This window comes from Lycorma delicatula, chromosome 2, assembly GCF_047948215.1.
Source record: "Lycorma delicatula isolate Av1 chromosome 2, ASM4794821v1, whole genome shotgun sequence".
Classification (NCBI taxonomy): domain Eukaryota; kingdom Metazoa; phylum Arthropoda; class Insecta; order Hemiptera; family Fulgoridae; genus Lycorma; species Lycorma delicatula.
This window is the reverse complement of record NC_134456.1, coordinates 191636710-191655145: the sequence shown is the minus strand read 5'-3', so window position 1 is coordinate 191655145 and position 18436 is coordinate 191636710. Positions and strand designations below refer to the sequence as shown.

General features: G+C 27.7%; 1 protein-coding gene across 1 annotated transcript in view; it reads left to right on the top strand.

The window, feature by feature from the left end:
- The first annotated feature begins 2068 nt into the window (after positions 1-2068).
- The window catches only part of LOC142319529 (aquaporin-like), a 60460-nt gene continuing 44092 nt past the window's right edge, over positions 2069-18436 (top strand). Inside the window, exon 1 of the mRNA XM_075356915.1 lies at positions 2069-2190. Within this exon, the coding sequence (XP_075213030.1) occupies positions 2172-2190 (19 nt within the window). The 5' untranslated portion in view covers positions 2069-2171. The remainder of the gene's footprint in view (positions 2191-18436) is intronic.

The window sequence follows — 18436 nt, the reverse complement described above, 5'->3', positions numbered from 1 at the left end:
CACATTAAATTGTTCGTCCTGTTTCTAATGAGATTTTATAATGATAATTATTACTTATAATTTAAATACTGGTAAGATCATAAAGAAAATTGTCAAAAAAGTTCTTCAAAACTTGAGGACCTTTTTCCGACATGGTTATACTTCATTTGTGAAGGATTGTTTTCGATGTGTAGCTGTTATTAAAATTATGGGAGAACTTAAGTTTATAGATTCGGATAATTGCAGCTTATTTGATTAGTAATAGAAGATTTTTTACAGCAAAATAATTTCCTGTACTAATTAAAACCGAATTATGTTTTTAAAGTTAAACATTTTGTTTGTATACCACAGCAAAAGATGATAGATATTGTACTCGTACAGTTTATATTTTGTTCTGATGTCCACGCAAAGTTTCAATTTAATAGCAAATAAAATACCTACAATGTAGTACATAACACATAAAATACTAGGAAATTTGGTTTACATAGCATGTATATACAAGAATATTTTATTGTATACTTTACAAACCTGGGTACTCGAGCGCGAGTGTGTGAAAATCAACACAATACAACTTAAGCGTCATCTTTTATATTATTGTTTAGTTTAACAGCTGTATAAATACAGTATAAAAACAATATAAAAAAAAAATGAAATTATGTTAAAAAACCAAACAAAACAAAAAAAGAAATGGCTAGGATTACAAGTCGTTTTGCCTGAAATAATGGGGCTTTTCAAGTATAAAATACAGATCACACAATCACTACCAACCATACTGGACTAATTACTATTATAATTTTAAAAAATACATGTATATTCAGACACACACACACACACACACACACACACACAAAGAAAAAAAAGAGCTTACGCATGTAGAAGAGGGAAGGGACTTTATAGGACTTATATAATGATAGCTGAGAGAAAAAAAGTCCAGTTAAAAAGTTTTACATGTTCTGTCAATGAAGAAATTGGTCAAATACTTAAAATGTAAAAATGTTTGAAGGAATTTTGAAAAGGAAGTTTACATTAGATTCTGACGATTGAAGAAAAATAGTTAAAATTATATTGTTCACGTAACAACATCATATAATAAATCTTCGTTAACCTTAGCTAGGCAGAAAGCTCTAACATTGAAATTATTAATGTTAAAATACAGTACGCTTAAAATTGGGATATTAACTATAGAAAATAAAAAGGTTCTTTAAACTTGTAAGATCACAAAATTAATACATTTCGCGGTGAAAAATAAATGAATGTATGAAATTTACCATTCACTTTTTAATTAGACATTACGTGTTAAATATTGATTTCCGTATAAAGAACAAAATGTTTTTTTTTTGGGCGGGGACAAAATGTAGAAATCTGATGGTGACGCAATTTGTTTTTTTCTGTATTTGTGACTGATGGTACAAAAAACTAAATGTTTGTTATTTTCTTAAAAAACAAAAGATTCTTATTTTTAAAAATATTACAAATTTTTTGAAACTATTTTTATATGAAATGCTCATAATTTCTTGTAGAAATCAGCTAAATTAGAATAATAAATTTCGAATTTTCTAATTTAGACAACATGGGTCAAAATTATGTGTACAGAAGGATGGACCTTTTGATATTTCTATAACATTTTTCTCTAAAAGATATGCAAAAAATTAAGACGGGCTTCGCACTTTTGACGTAAGAAAAGCAATTTAAAGTACTAATAAAATGTAATAATTTGCGAATCTTCATAAAATTTTATTATGTATAAATAAAAGTGTATTTTGAAAACTAGATCAGTGGTGCTGCACATAAATTAAGGCGATGTTGGTGTTTAGTATTTTACATATGAACCTTAGAATAATAAAATTATAGTAAATAACAGATTAAAGTACTACTGTACCATGTCTTTTTGTGTGGTAAACATCATCTGTCCTGAATTCTAAAATAGCAGTATTTATATATTAAATTTATGTCACTAGAAAACAATGTTATTTATTTTTTTTTGGGATATTTTATAGGTCAACGATGTTATTACTGGACCAAATTGTTTAATAATATAGTTTTAAAGCTTCGCTGCGCGCGCAGCATACACGTCATAACAAGACAGTAACTTGATTCATGAATTCAATATTCCAACATTTGATTGTTGTTCACCTATGAGTTACTAACAACCAGTTTAATTACGCTTCTAGTCTGTTTTATATTATATAATTATGCCTGTTAGTCAATTTGGTAAGTTTAAAGAATTTATATTTTAAAATATTATAGTTTTATAGTCTACGTTATATTCTTACAAGTTGAATTCAAAAAGTCAATAATTCACTATAAATTTTTCATTAACATTTTAATTATATATAATATTAATTTAAATTATTATTATTTTAATTTGATGATATACTGCCTCATAAGATGCTTTAGTCCTATTACAATTTAATATTCGGTATCATGTAGAAACAAAATATAATTTTTAAAAACGTGCTGCACAGTGAAAGTAAATAGTATGCTAACACGGCCTACATTACATTTTTAATTCTGTTTATTCGGATCAGATTGAAACAAGGAAAGGTATGAGAGAGAAAGAAAGAGAGAGAGTGCGCGCGTGTGAGCACACACACACACGCATATATATATATATATATATATTAAGACTCAAAAATCGTTTTTAATTCTGTTTTCATTTTAATAGGCTTACAAAAAAAAATATAGTGTAAAATTATTTAAAAATATATTTTATTAATAATATTAATCTATTTATTAAGACGTTTAATAACGGTTGTAATTTTTTTTTAATATGATTTTATTATTCAGGATTATCAATAACGACTCTGATCAATAAATTATAAAAATTTCAACCTTTATTCATTCGATACCCACAGTGTAGTGAAAGTAATTCAGATTTCTGGAGAAGGGAGGGTAAAAATGACCTAAACATAGAAGTTTACGACTTTGAAAAAAAGGTGAAGTATCTCTTCGTTTAAAAAAATTGAGGAGGTCGCAGTTCTAAGCGGGTGCAAGTTGAAATCTTAATTTTTACTAACTACACGAATTAAATTTTTTTTTTTAATTTTTAAAATATTGTAGGAAAGTTCTACTTGCGGTTAGACAAATGGAAACTATACATTTCTTTTTAAAACGTAAGAATAAGTGTTCTTATATAAGACTTGAAGATTATTTTTTATTGTCATTATTATAGTTTACCCATTATAAATTGTTACATTGGTAGATCAGCTAGTGTTATTATGTAATATATCCTGTCCAATGTCAGTCAAATATTAAAATTTCTTAAAGCAAGATTTGAAGAAAATTGATCAGGAAATTGGGATTAATGTGCTTTAATTAAAAAAAAAAAAAAAATGCTTTAATATTAAAAGATTCGAACAAATACGGTAATAATAAATATTAACGCCACACAGTGATCCTTAGCATACTTTCAGTAACCCATATTTTATATTTATCAAGACCCAAGTATCTCATCTTTTGTGTTTCTTGGAACAGTTTTTTTTTCATGGATAGCGTTTTATACATATTTTAATAAAAATGTAACCAAGGTAGTTAATAGCAAAATAAATTTCAAAAAATCCAACCTTACGAAATAAACGCATTAAAAAGTGTAAATTAATCTTTTTAAATTTCGATTTTTGAAAAATTCAAAACTAAATTAAAGGTAAGAGAGTTTGGTAGTTGTTTTTAATTTGGTGCTAACTTCAAAATGTCAATGTATGTTTTAAATCTGAATGGTATTTGATTATTTGATTATATATATATATATATATATATATATAATTAATTGTTTTTAATTTAATAATAAACTATATCATGACTTTAAATTTTAACGACTATGCAACATACACTTTATTCTTACAAAAGATTTTCTACTCTTTTAAATAAGAACTGTTTGAAAGTGGTAATAATTTAAAAAAGGATTTCATTAGGTGTAAGATAATTTTCTCTGAGTTATGATATCAATTAAATTTTCTTTACTTTAAAAATATGTGTTCTCAGGTATACTGATTGAATACATTGATTTTATTATTGTTGTAGTAAAATTTTGAGTAATTTTTTCACGTATGAAAATGAGAAGGTACGCTGCTCTATTTCACAACAAAACTGGGGTGCACTAATTTTATTTTTTCATTGCCTATCCTATTCTCTTAATATATTGTATATGGAGTAATAAGCACCTGAGGTACAATCATTCACGTTGAACTCCAGTTAAAATTTCAGTTAAAATTCTATACATTTTTTTTAAAACGAAAGAATAAGTGTTCTTATATACTGATTAAAAAATCCTTTAATCAGGATTAAATTGCTTATCTTACAGATTTTATAAGTGCAGTACTACATTGTCTGATCGCCAAAAAGAAGGAAAATCTTTCATTAGCTGTAACTCGAAAACAAACTGTTTTCAGACGTAGTTTTTGTGATATTTTTTCGGTATTTTAATCAGAGTAATACTTCTATAAAATTTAGCAGGAATATCAAAATTAAAAAAATACCAGAGATCAGAATTTATTCCTTTAAATCCTTTTCTGGCAAGTCAGAAAACCATTTTAATTAATATTTTATTTATTCAGGTGGTTCTGAAACGGAATGCTGTATCATTTTCGGATGTGGCCTACGTCTAACATCATATCACTTATGATTACTCAGATTACACGTAACACTAAAAGATAGGCAAAGTAGAGCAGTACCATAAAGCAGTAGGCAAAGTACCGCAAAGCAGGTTAGCTTCGGTTATATTTATCAAGATTAATAAGGTTTACTGTGAATTAATTAAAATGCAATATATCGGTTATAAATAGATTTATTTATCATTTATACCTTATTTTTTCCGTTTTTTTGCGGTCAGAAGCCTTTTCTGATAACAACTTACTAAAGACTACTAAATAAACATTTGTTCAATTATGTTTTTGTAGTGACCTATGATAAGTTACATCTATGCCCGGAAATGATACATTAATACGGTTAAAGCCAATGACCAGTTAAAATATAATAACAATTTTATCATTAATTACATAACATTTAGCCTAATTTACGTAAAAAATAAAATACGTACCGAAAACACAGACTTTGAATTACAATCTATCTAAATGTGTCGTCAGTTAAGGTTAGTTAGTTGGCATTAGTAATGCATCTAAAATATTACATCCAAGTAATTTAAACAGAATTAATAAACTGACAAAATTTCTCTAATGTAAAGACATCATTAGATATAATTTAACAAAGAAATAATGCACTAAACTATATTTAGTATTTTTTTATATAATTTTAAATGATTTGGATTTCCTATTGCATTGGTCATTCAGGTTCGCTTACCGACACCGTTTTACAACAGAGAAGAATCTGTATAAATAAAACTCGTAAAAAAATACATATAATATAAGTGTTTCAAGATATTCCTTCTAAAGTTTATGGGGGTATTATTCTGATTAAAATGCCGAAAAGATTCCACAAAAACTAAGCCTGAAAACAATTTGTTTTCGAGTTACAGGTAATGAAAGATTTTCTTCCTTTTTGGGGATCAAACAATGTAGTACTGCACTTACAAAATCTGAAAGTTAAGCAATTTAAAAGGATAAATTTATGATCTTAGTTATATCTTTCCATAAAATATTAACAAAATTGTTCCAAAAATCGTGCATTAAATACTTTTTGAGAAATCTTTGTGAAATATTGCAAAAAATATCTTAAAAAAAAGATAATTTTTTCATATCTTTATGAAAAAAGTTTCCAAACCCTCAAGAGAATGAAAAAAAATTACTATAAATCATGCAGCTGAACTTTTATACAATAAATTTAAAATAAAAAAATACCTTTTCTATAAATGCAAAATTAAGGCAATATAACACAGTTGTAAGGCCAATAACCTTATACAGCATGAAAACTACAAATATAACTGGAATAGAAAATCCATTCAAGACAGAAAGAAGAATTTTAAAAAGGATTTGTGGTCCAAAAAGAACATAAGAAGGCCAGAGACTGAGATACAATAAAGAGATATACGATAGAAGTGGAAACCTGGAAGTAATAATAAGAAAACAATGACTAAAATTGTATGGACACATGGTCCAAACGACGAATCGTTTGGACCATTTTTAACTCAGAAAAATTGTACAAAAAGAGTAGTAAACGTGCAATAACAGTAAATGAACTATGCGTAATTATTTATTAACTTCAACAACTTTAGGCTGATATACAATTACAGCTAACTTCCTTCTTTTTTTGATGAGGAATGCATTCTTCAGCTTATGAAAAATGTCTAACCTGATTTGATCCTAGAATCTCTACCATGTAAAATGCACGACCGTTATTGCTTCAATAAAATCAGTAATAATAGAATAGAAACATTACGCTGAATATCAGAACCTCTGCAGCCACTGAATGGGTATCGATTTTACTGCTATAAGTGCTAAAAGTCTGCATATAATTAGTATCCTGTGGAATATAGTACTCACAATGAGATAATGTTTTATCGACTTTTCGAAGAAAAGTACGGTATTACTTTTGGTCGCATGCAGGGAATGGGAGTGAAAATGAATTCTCTTTATTTTTTGAGGTATGAGGAGTACGGAAATCATTTACTTAAAATCAGGTCTCCTTATATATACACTCTATATATATATATATATATATAGAGAGAGAGAGAGAGAGGGGCATTTGTATAAAATTTGTGGCACGAAAATCTCCTAAACTATTAGATCAATTTCATAAAATTTAGGTATGCTATAGTAATGCACCTGAAGTTTGAACATTTTATGAAGATTGGTTGAGTCGTTCTTGAGTTGCGCTCAAGTTAAGGTCGAAAAAACTGATGTTATGTTGACTGTATAGTGATGTATTTTTCATACGCGCTAATGGAGTGATCACATTGGTGAGTGAATTGAATTTTTGTAATGTAACAGAAACTGTTGAGGGATATCACCTCCGATTTCCCAATCGAAAGATTTCTAATGGACAGTTATTCATAAATATTCATAGGCAACAACGGAAAAGTTTTTCCAAGTTTACACTACATCAGAGCCGGAGATTTACAGCAAGATCACGTGCAAGTTTTGTCCTCCTTGATTAGTAAAGTTCAACTGCTAATACATGGCAATTATCTGTGCTTTTACAATTATAAAATCGATTAAATTATTACCAACAGTTTATAAAATGTAATTAATGTATATTACTCCTCGCAAATTTTCTTAATAGACGAAATTACGTTTACGCGTTGTGGTAATAAAAAATTCCAAGAACACATATTTTGAACGATATGAGTCCTCGAGTAGTCATCAAAACTAATTAATAAGCTCGTTTTTCAATAAATATGCAGGGTGTTATAATACGCAGTGTTCTAATCTGACATATTTTCAGAGGTAAACTCAAGAGGTAATTGTTACATTACCACTTTTAGAGAACGTCTGCTCTCTAGATGATAACGACATATAAGTATCACTAACGTAATGGAACACCAGCTTGTTTCTTCGGTCTGATTATTCATAATCTAAATTCCTAACCGGTGGTGACCGAGGTGGACCAGATGTATAGCCAGTCACATCACCTGATGTGTATCTTCTAGACATTAGAAAACGCAAATGAGTTTTTACAAAGAATCACGCTGCTCAAAGAATCATGCCCAAGAAATTTGAAATCCAAGAATGTTGGCGAATCCGTTCCACCAACAGAAAACACATCACCCTGAAGTGATTCAATTTGTTGGTAAATAATTTGAATAGTTAATGCAACATTTTAATGAATGCAGTCATGAATGAAATAATAAAATTTCACATTTAAAGAAACTGTTTTAATATAAGTTTCAATAACACAGATTTTGGACTGTATTTACAGTAATTTTTTTTGTGTTATAGTTACTGAAAAAAATAATTTATTTACTTTTCTTGTTTGTTTGCCGTTGATTTTTTTGGTTCAATTTAAATTCTTCACAAGAATTTTTTAATTTTTATTTTTTATTTTTCACTAAGTATTGTATTTGTTTTTTCCATAAAATTTACATTTTGGATTGGTTTTATGGTGTTTTACAAGGCTTTACAAAGAATATATGCCCGTTACTAGGACCAATTTGAATTTTTTACGTTAATTTTTATGTGAAATTATAAGTTTAACCTTATAAATTGGGTTTGCCTAAGTGCTGCTTTGCTTTACCTTTCTAGCAAAAAAGGGGGAAAATGTTTATCCGAAACTCAAAAAAGAAATGTTTGCGGACGAATGTTTATCCGAAGTTTAACAGGAATTTTCTGAAACATCTTGTCTAATTACGTATATAATTAGATAAAAAGTAAATAATAAAAGTTGTAAATAGATAAAGGCTATTTATAAAACTGTGCGCTGTTATTACAATTATTATTAATATTATGACGTCTTAGTCCGTTAGTAAACTTGGAGAGACAGTTAAAAATATATTAATAAAAGAAGTAGTTATATTTTTATTATAATTAACATATTAGTACTGGATCAAGGAAATAGGTAAAGAAGATACAAAGGAAAAACAGGCTAAAGAAATCAAAATTATTTAAAAATAGTTACTTAAAATAGTAGTTAGTTATAGTTACTTAAAATTAAAATCCAAATTTTCGTAAATGTTTTATGTACTCGTATTATAAAACAATACATCCTAATGAATAAATTTCTTAACATAAAATAAAAACCAAGTTTAGCAGGTAAAATTTGTTTTTGTTTTACTTTTTCTTCTTTAATTTAAAATTAGCGTCAAAAAATTTATTGTTTTAAACTTTTTACCCCATACTTGGATATGTGTTTTCAAACATACGAGTGTATGTATGAAATATTTTCAGTACAGAAGAAAAAATATACATGGAACAAGGAAAAAGAATCATAAAATTGTACTTACAGGAAAAACATTAAGTCCATCGTTACAAAAGCTCTTTTACTGCATTTGCTAGCCTATCATGATTGTTAAACTTTATTAATATTGGAGGTTAACCACCATAAGATATTTTCTGTTTTTACTTCCTTGTATGAGTACAAGGAAGTGTTATATCGCGAAAAATGTGTTTTCAGATTTCAATCGAAATATCCATTTTGACCATCCCTAAATCCATTTTGATTAGATCGGCGTGATGTCTGACGTACGTACGTACGTATTATGTACCTCGCATAATTGAAAAATGATTAGTCGAAGAATATTGAAAATTTGGATTGTAACATTTAATTGTGCAACTCCCCTTTTGATTGCAATCGACTGGATCAAAAAAAACAAAATCCAAAAAAATTGGATTTAAACAATATATCATGAACGATATATCGTAAGTGGTACTTCTTTTGGTTCCAGTGTTATGCCAAATAAAATTTAAATTAATGAAATATTTGGATCTTACAAGGGGAAGCCATATCGGTTCGAATTAGACTTCATTTCTTTTTTTACTTTTAACTTTTTTTTTTTTAATTTAAATGTATTGATTTATTAATAATTATGAATCTCTGATTGTAAAAAGGTTTTACAATAAATAATAATTCAATATTAACAATAAAAAAAAAAAAAAAAAAATAGAAAATATCAGAAGTTAGTGAAATAAAATTTTATGTACTTTTAAAAATATGTATATGTAATTTAATAGGGGTATAAGGAAATCATGTGGTGTCCACATCAAATTTTTTATTTTCTTAATACAATCTGATTAATATAACTTTAATAAGTACGAGTAGTATTTTCATCTAAATCTATCATTTCGACAACAGTAACAATTTAATAATGTTCATATTAAGAAAATAAAATTTAAAAAGATTAATTGAATAATTGCATGATTTAAATAAAAAAAATAGCTTAATAATGACAAAAATATAGATTTTTTCCAATAATCAATTAAATACTACTTTTTCGATTGCGGTTTGAGATAAAACACCAAGGTAATTGACCCAGTTATTACTTTAAATATCTTAAGATTAACAATAACACTTAGTACGTTTTGTTTTATTAATTTAATAAATAAAATGTCGTAAAATTTCATTACTGAAAGGAAGTTTTACGTGTTACATTATTGAAAAAATAAAAAAAGACAAAAAAAAAAGTATATCCTATTTACATTCAATAGTATATTAACCTTATTAATAAAATAATTTCCCATATTAAATCAAAATAATGATTTGCATTTTATGTATTTTTAAATGTAAGATTATTAATGAAAATATTTTGAATATTTATTGTTTTCGGTTCATTAAAATTGACTGTAGATAAATATCATTTACGCATTAAATTATTCTTAATTTTAGATAGGAAAATGAAAGATTTCATTCATCATTATAATACGTCTCGTTGTACTTTTATGAAAATTAAATACACAAATTGGAAAATGCATTTATTTGAAAACTTTTAATGCAGTATTAGTTGCGAACTTAATGGTATTTTTTATAATTAAGGAAAGTTAAACATATACTCCTTATTTGGAATTTTATGTAGTTAAAACTGATAATTTCTAGTAATAAGATATTTAAAAAGTAGAGATCGCTTAAGAATAGGAATGTACAATTAAAATCCAAAAGATTATATTTCTGATTCATTGATCATATTCAGATCATGTATGTACTGAACCTCTTGATTCTGGAATATTAAAGATAGACTTATTTCATTCTAGGTCGTAGAGGTCCGTAAGAAGAGATTTTTATATTTTCTCACAGAAGATTCAGACGGAAGATTAAAAAAAAAAAACACAGATTATGAATTTTTTCTGTTACATATTTTTCCATTTTCCATACGGAGATGTTTCAGATTCGGTAGAAAGAATAACAGTATTGAAAAATTAATGGGTGATTTATTTACTTAATAATAAAAAAAATATTCAGGTATGTTTGGCCAAACTTATTCTGGAGCAGAATAGCGTGCGTACAAACTATTTAGTTAAACAGGAATATATAATTAAATTTAAACGATGTTTCCGTGTGTTAACTAGTAATTTAGCTTTCTTCGTAGTAATCGATATTATATTTCACATAAGATTTAAATTCTCAAAATTCATTCATTTATTTCTTGCCGGTTTGTTCAGTTCTCCATTTTATCCAATTCCGAGGCATTATTTTGATATTTCTGAATAATTCAATTTTGACGTGAATAGATTAACAACCCAACCTGCAGGACCCGACAATATTTAATCTGGGTTTTCCTCTCATAAAATCCAAGGTTCTTTTAACTGTTAGTCAATAATTTAAGTTTTGGTTTAACTGATTACGGTATTTTATTAACGCAATATCCACAATATTTGGTGAAGGTTTTTAATATATTGTAAACCAATTTCCCAAGTTAAATGAAATTTGTTACTGGCATTTATATATCGAATCGGGTATTAATTTTTTTTTTTGCTTCCGCGCCTTGAAATCACTTTCCAAGAAATTTGTTTGATTTTTCTACGTTTACTATGTTGAATTGAAGAGACTAAAAAAAACTCCACTGACAAATGTTTAACCAAAAAAAAGTTATTTAAGATTTATTTTTTGGGTTTAATAAACTAAAAATAAATACAAAAAAATCGGTATTTTTAAACTTTGATTTGTTCCTCCACTCCCAATATTGCCCGAAAAGTGTTTTTTCGGTCACTTGCACTACTATTATTACCAGGAAGACATATAAAAAAATCGGCTAAAAATATTCAATAAATAAGCTTTTTCGATTTTTGGGAAGGGGTATTTTTAGGCAAAATCTTTTTAAAAATAGTAAGATAAGTGTGCACTATTCACTGTGCTTAATAAAAAGTGGTGTTATGTTTGCAAAACGTTGAAAATTGACGGGATGTTAATATATATATATATATATATATATATATATATATATTACGGGGCTCTGCCTCCTGGACTTCTCTGCGTTCATTAAACTCATGCTTGTGAGAATATTATGATAAATAAAAATCAATCTGTTCATTTTGTAAAAATTATCAGTGTGTTGTAATTTCTTCAGAGCAACATTTTGGTCAGTGCAAGCAAGACCCACTAATTGGTTTTTAGATTTTCTGTCACGGTTTCGTTCGCGAAATACATAATCAGAGATCAGAGTTACAATATTACTCACAATATTACTAAATTTCATAAAGACTGATTCAATAACAATAGCATAAAAGGGTAAAAAAGTAAAAAAAAATTGTTTTTTACCGCCTAAAATACGAGTCAAAAATTAAAAAATCCCGAAAATGGTTTTAGCTATTTAACTGAAGAGTAATTGCAAGCCCAAATTTAGTGAATATCTCGTTTAGTACAGTCGGAAATGGAGAAAATTTGATACATATTAAAACCTCTGTACAAGTGGTCACCCAATTAAGCGACTGGTTGATTAATATTGAAGAATATTCATTTAAAATTAAATATTTACACTTTCTAAACATTTATATTTATTACAGTAATATTTTTATGATAAAATATGTTAACACATTAGTTATACATTTAGTAAACTATTTCTCACATACTCTCTGTGTATTTAGAATAAGTAACTTGCATTTATAGTTTTATTACACCCAACAACTCGGCAAATGTGCTATAAGTTTTGGCACTCTTCGCTAAAAGTTTGACAGCCTACGCCTATAGCATTAAAATCCCAACAGTTTTTAATTTTTATATTGTATTGTATTACATGTTATTCAAAATGAACTTTATTGCCTTATTAATTCCTTTTAAATTTACGTTGGATTTGTGATTTCATTTTATTCGGTAATATGAGTTTTTGGTTTTACAAATTTTTCTTTATTGTAAACTTGAAATCTTTTTATGTTTTTGGAAACCTCGTTGATTCTATTCTAAAAGGCATTTTTTTTTTTTTTTAGTTTAAATAATCCTAATCTACAAATAACATTGTTTTATTTGTAAACGGATTTATGAGTGATTATGAGTGTTTCCTAATTCCACAACTATTGTAATGCATGAATCTGATTATAGCAATTACAGTTTAAATGTTCTGTACCAGTCAAGTTCAAATTAAACGAAGTATATTAAATTGTTTTTAAGAGATTACTTTGATTAATATTTATAAACATAATTCTTAAATAATTGCTTTTTTCCTCTTTTCAACTAATCAGGATGTAAGAAAAGATTTAAAACGTAAAGTAAGATGGACTTATATATCTTTTTAATTAGATTTTAAATGTTACTTACTACATTCTCCTAGTTAGATTACTTCAATAAATGGTATCTACAGAGACAATTACATTTATAAGTATTACAAGTGTTCTTAAAACATTCTTTTTACCCTTAGAAAGCCAAACCATTCCTACAGTTTTTTATAAATTAGTTAACGTTGCACGCAAACCTCCGTAAGTATCTTTGTGAATTACTGGCAGCTGTTTCCGCACACATAACGGATTACTGAATTCTACTTATAAGCAGTAAAAAAGAAAGAAAATTATGTGGTAAGGAAAGAGGATAGTAATGAGAAAGAGAGAGACAGAGAATGAGAGAGATCAGAAAAATAAAATGCATTCGTATATCTAAAGCAAATTATTTACAGAAATAGCTAATATGTATTTCTTAAGCCTTGACAGCCTAAAAGATAAATATATTTATCATGAGTTCTATTAAAGTTCAAATTTTATTCCTGATTTCAAAGAAATATTTTAGTAATCGTGTAATATCTTCAAAGTACTTGATAAAGTTTCAGAATTTTTCTGGTTTGTATAAAGCATATATGTATGCTTTATATATATATGCATATATATATATATATATATATATATATATATATATATATATATATATATATATATATATATGTGTGTATTTATTATCCCGACGTTAATTATTTTCTTACGTTTGAAAATAAAACTATGCTCATTCCTTAAAACAGTAATACCTATTAAATAACTTATAAAGTACTATTTAAAACCTTTTATAAAAGTACCCTTTTAATTGTATTTCAGTTGTATTTTAATAGTATTCCTTTTTGAAGTAGGAAAATATTTCTTGTTTTTAAGTATATGTGCAAACATTCAAGAACGTTAATTGGAAAATTTAAGATAGAAAAATAATACATTCCTCACATAATAATCATCATTTAACTCGATACTAATCTTTTAAAGTCATTTATTAAACAAATCAGATTTTTAGATTTAAAAAAACTTTTTTTATATATTTTTTTTAAGTGCATTTATTTTTTTAAATTTTTAAGTCAGGTTTCTCTCCTTTGCGTTTCTTGCGAATAACATCTACGTGACACAGGTAGCAATTTTTTAGGACTACCCATATTTAAAAAAAAACACAGGTAAAAAAATTAAAACGACCTCAGAAGTAATGAAACCGAATTTATGAACGATTAAAAATAAAAATAACGTTGTTTTACAAATTCTTCTTTGAACATTAACTTTCTGAAATCAATAATTTTTTTTTTAAATGGAAATTTCTTGAAAATTGTGAACTTTCTAAAACATTTCTATTTATATCGGTTAGCCCATAAATAGTAGAGTACAGTTTGAATTGCCATAACTTAGCGTAATTGCATTTTCTGACAGGTTTAACTTTTAACATGTAGCAGAGGTATCATATTGCAATGTTCCAAAAGGGTTTTTTTTTACTGATCGCCACCTGCAGTTTGCTGAAGAGGATCAATTTGGTGAACCACTGTTCACCAAGTTGGAAGAGGACCCACAATTGGAACAAGAGAGTGGTGTGGACTGATGAAAGTCAAATTTCATCCAGTTATAGATGTGTTTACTGGCGTACGTTGAATTCAAATATGTTAGTCGAATACTATAATAATAAAAATAGTATAATAAAAGTCCCGCCATTGTGGTCTGGGGAGTTTTACGTACCAAGGAGTCCTTTCTTCTTTGAAGATGATGTCAATGGTGAAAATTACCTGGAGCTCATTAGGGATACTGTTTACCCTTTACTCCAACAGAGAGATCTCTTTGATCAGTTGCGGTAGCAGCAGGATGGAGTTCCCCCTCATTATGCCACAACAGTACGGAATCGGTTGGACCAGACATTCCCTGGACGTTGCGGGGCAATCGAATGGCTGGCCCACTCTCCTGACCTCATCTTACCAGAATTTTTTCTGTGCGGCTATTTAAAGGACAACATTTATTCCCGCAATATAAACCACTTTAAAGGACCTCAAGAATGTAATTACTGAGGAATTTACTGCTTTTCCTCATGAACTATGTGGAAAATCGTGTGAAAATATGTTTGCGATTACAGGCCTGCATTGACGTTAATGGCATGCAAGTCGATCACACAATGGAAAACAGATATTAAAGAAAGTTTGTGTTACAAAATAAGTCATCTGATTTATTTTCATGCCTACACTGCTAGACGTTGTGGCACATTAAAGTGCGGTCTACTACTTATGGGCCACTCTGTTTAATATAGACCAACTAATAAAGCAGGTATATAAAGATTTAATAGTTTTTAAAATAGTACATTATGCAACGAGCGTATAATGATAACCATTGATGCACGAGTGCGAAGTAAGTTACGACACGAGCCTTGGTAAGTTACGAAACTTCGCAAGAGTGCATTAATGCCATTATAGAGAGTTGCATACCATATTTTTTCTACGGGTGGGAAAACATTGGGATTACTGATTTAATACATTAAACACATTACATCACATTTAGAATACATTGTTTACAAAATATTTTTTTTTTAATTTTTCAAAAAATACTTTAAACAATACGTTTTGTGGCAATAGGTTATTAGTCATAAGCTCTGCCTTTTTTTTAATATCGATCAGCGTTAAAGAAATTTCTTCCTCATAATCCGAAATAATTAATAAAAGGATAAACAGTATAATATAAAAATTTGTTACCTATTGGTGTAATTTCATATTAACCTCTTTTATATTTTTTCCTGTTTAGGCTCCGGAAATCACCGTCAGGTATTACTTCAGAGGATAAATGAGGGAGATATGTATGAGTGTAAATGAAGTGTAGTCTTGTACAGTCTGACAGTTCGACCATACCTGAGATGTGTGGTTAATTGAAACCCAACCACCAAAGAACACCGGTATTCACGATTTAGTATTCAAATCCGTATAAAAGTAACTAGCTTTACTAGGATTTGAACGTTGGAACTTTCAATTTCAAAGTCAGCTGATTTCCGAATACGCGTTGACCACTAGACCAACTCATATTAATCTCTGTTTGTTGACCCGCTTCTGATTGGTCTTTGGTTGAAAAGTGTTGACTGTTGATTGGTTGAACACTTGTATCATAATGAAAATCTGTTTCATAGTGACCCTCGTTATGATACAGATTCCAGGCACGTAATTCAAACATTACAATACAGTCGTAGGAAAAATATATTTTATTACAAATTATTAGTTTATTTAATAATATTTAATTGACTTTAAAGACACCTTAAGTTTTGAACACTACATACTGATGGTGACAATAATTTCGATTCACATATTCTTTAAGTGGAGTTTTTATTTTTTTTCCATACATGATCTAATATATCCATTTACTGCGGTAACTTTCTGACAAGTTTTTATTTTGTGAGAATATATAATTGAATACATTGGTCTTCGAATAGCCCTACAAGAAAATTGCATCCTGTGTGTTCCAGCAATCTTGCGGGCGTGAAGGTATATTGACACACATTGTATCTGAAGGTAACTAGATCTGGAAACAATCCTTTATCTGCATTCATTGATTACAGTCTGGGTAAGTGGTAGCCCATGCCGTTAAAGCCATATGATTTATAAGCTGTATGGATTAATTTCAGATTTCTGTTCTGTTTAAGAAGATAATAATTTTTCAATCGCTTTGATATGACGATAACAGTGAATTTCCATCATTGTCTTCAAAGTATGCGAGCCAATAATTTTGCGTAACATTTGACTTTAGTACTGTGCAATAATTTTTAGATGCTTTAATTTAGGTAATTTCTTGACAAATATTAGAAGTTTTATTATTCACATATCCGCATAAATGGAGAAAAATGTGATTCATCATTTATTAGATAGTTGTAATTATTTTTTTTTTTCATTTTTATATCCGGTAATATTTAACCTTTGTAAAAAAAAGTTGTCGGCAAGAAGTGTTATGATTATCTTGATCAGAGACATTTATTTAGTGGCTGAATTACTTGAATTTTAAATGGACCTATGTTTAATCCTGGTAAAATAACTGGCGTTTGAGAAGACAAGTGAAACTGACAGACCATCTGGATCTTCGTAACATTGTAGCTATTATGGCGACTGTAATTGAAGATAAAGTAGTACTATCTTTGTTTACCAAGAGGCTTCTTGTTCAATGCAATCTCGTTTCATCAAAATTCTGCACTCAGACTTAAATGGCATGGAATCTGTGGATTACTTCCTTGACTATTAAATAGTCACAACCAATGTGTAGCCTATGATTATCCCCATTTTCAAGCCGTAAAAGTAATCGCCTGTCTCATTGGCTCATCCATTATTAAACATTTTAACATTACTGTAAAAGAAATTATGATTTTTGTTTTATTCAAATTTCATTTTATAAAATATAAAATTAAAAAATGCTTCAACCTTCGTTCTTTGTTTAAAAACAAACTCTCTACAACAGAATTATCTTCGAAAATGCACACATTCTTCTGTAACGATATTCTTTTCCTTTCTGTTTTTCCTTTTATTTATTTTCACAATAACAAAGAGTTCCAGAAACATCGTAACTCTTTTATTTTTTTATGTTAAAGAATAAAATATAATTTAAATTCAGGGAATTTTTTAAGCAATTAGGAATCTTTTAATAACAGCTTTTACTAGAATCAACGTTATTTTATACTCTCAAAAACAAAAACACCTTTTTATCTCTCTTTCGCAATTACAACCATTACACTGTCTGTTTTTATTGTAAAAAATAGAATTTCGGCTCAAATTTTATGGATATATATATATATATATATGAAGGTTAGGTAAGTTATTATGTTATTATTAAACATAAATAAATTACTGTGATATTCAACTATTAATAATAAATGATTATTCTTTTTTTTCTCAGGCAAAATATCTAATGCACGTAGGTGATAGGTGTTACGTAAAATAAAGTTAAATTAATTCGGTAAATTATAACTATTTTTGATTCATAATTAGTAGTAAAAATTTATTAACTCATAACATTAACTAAAAAGCCAGCATATTCAATTCTATATTTCCTACGTTGGTTCAATTAAATAAATAAATAAATCGGTTGAGTATACCCCGATTTAGATTGATCTTAATAATAATAAGACACTAAATGCCTATTATTAACAATTTTACATGAAACGTATATGTATCTCAATTTAAAAATGATTAACCTATTTGTTAGTCGGTCAAATAATAAGAGATTAATTTTATGGTCAAATAATAACAGACTAATTTTACTATTTTGGCTGGTAATTTATGTTTTTCTTTTCTTACTTTTTTATCATTTTCATATAGGCAAAATAAATATCTTATAAAAATAAAATTGTCAGTTAAGCTGCTAATTAAATAGATTGCTTTTTTTGTTATTGTTCTGAGTTGTCTAATAATCTACTTGTTAAAAAAAAATTATACTAAATACTAATCGCAGTGAGAAGCCCAAAA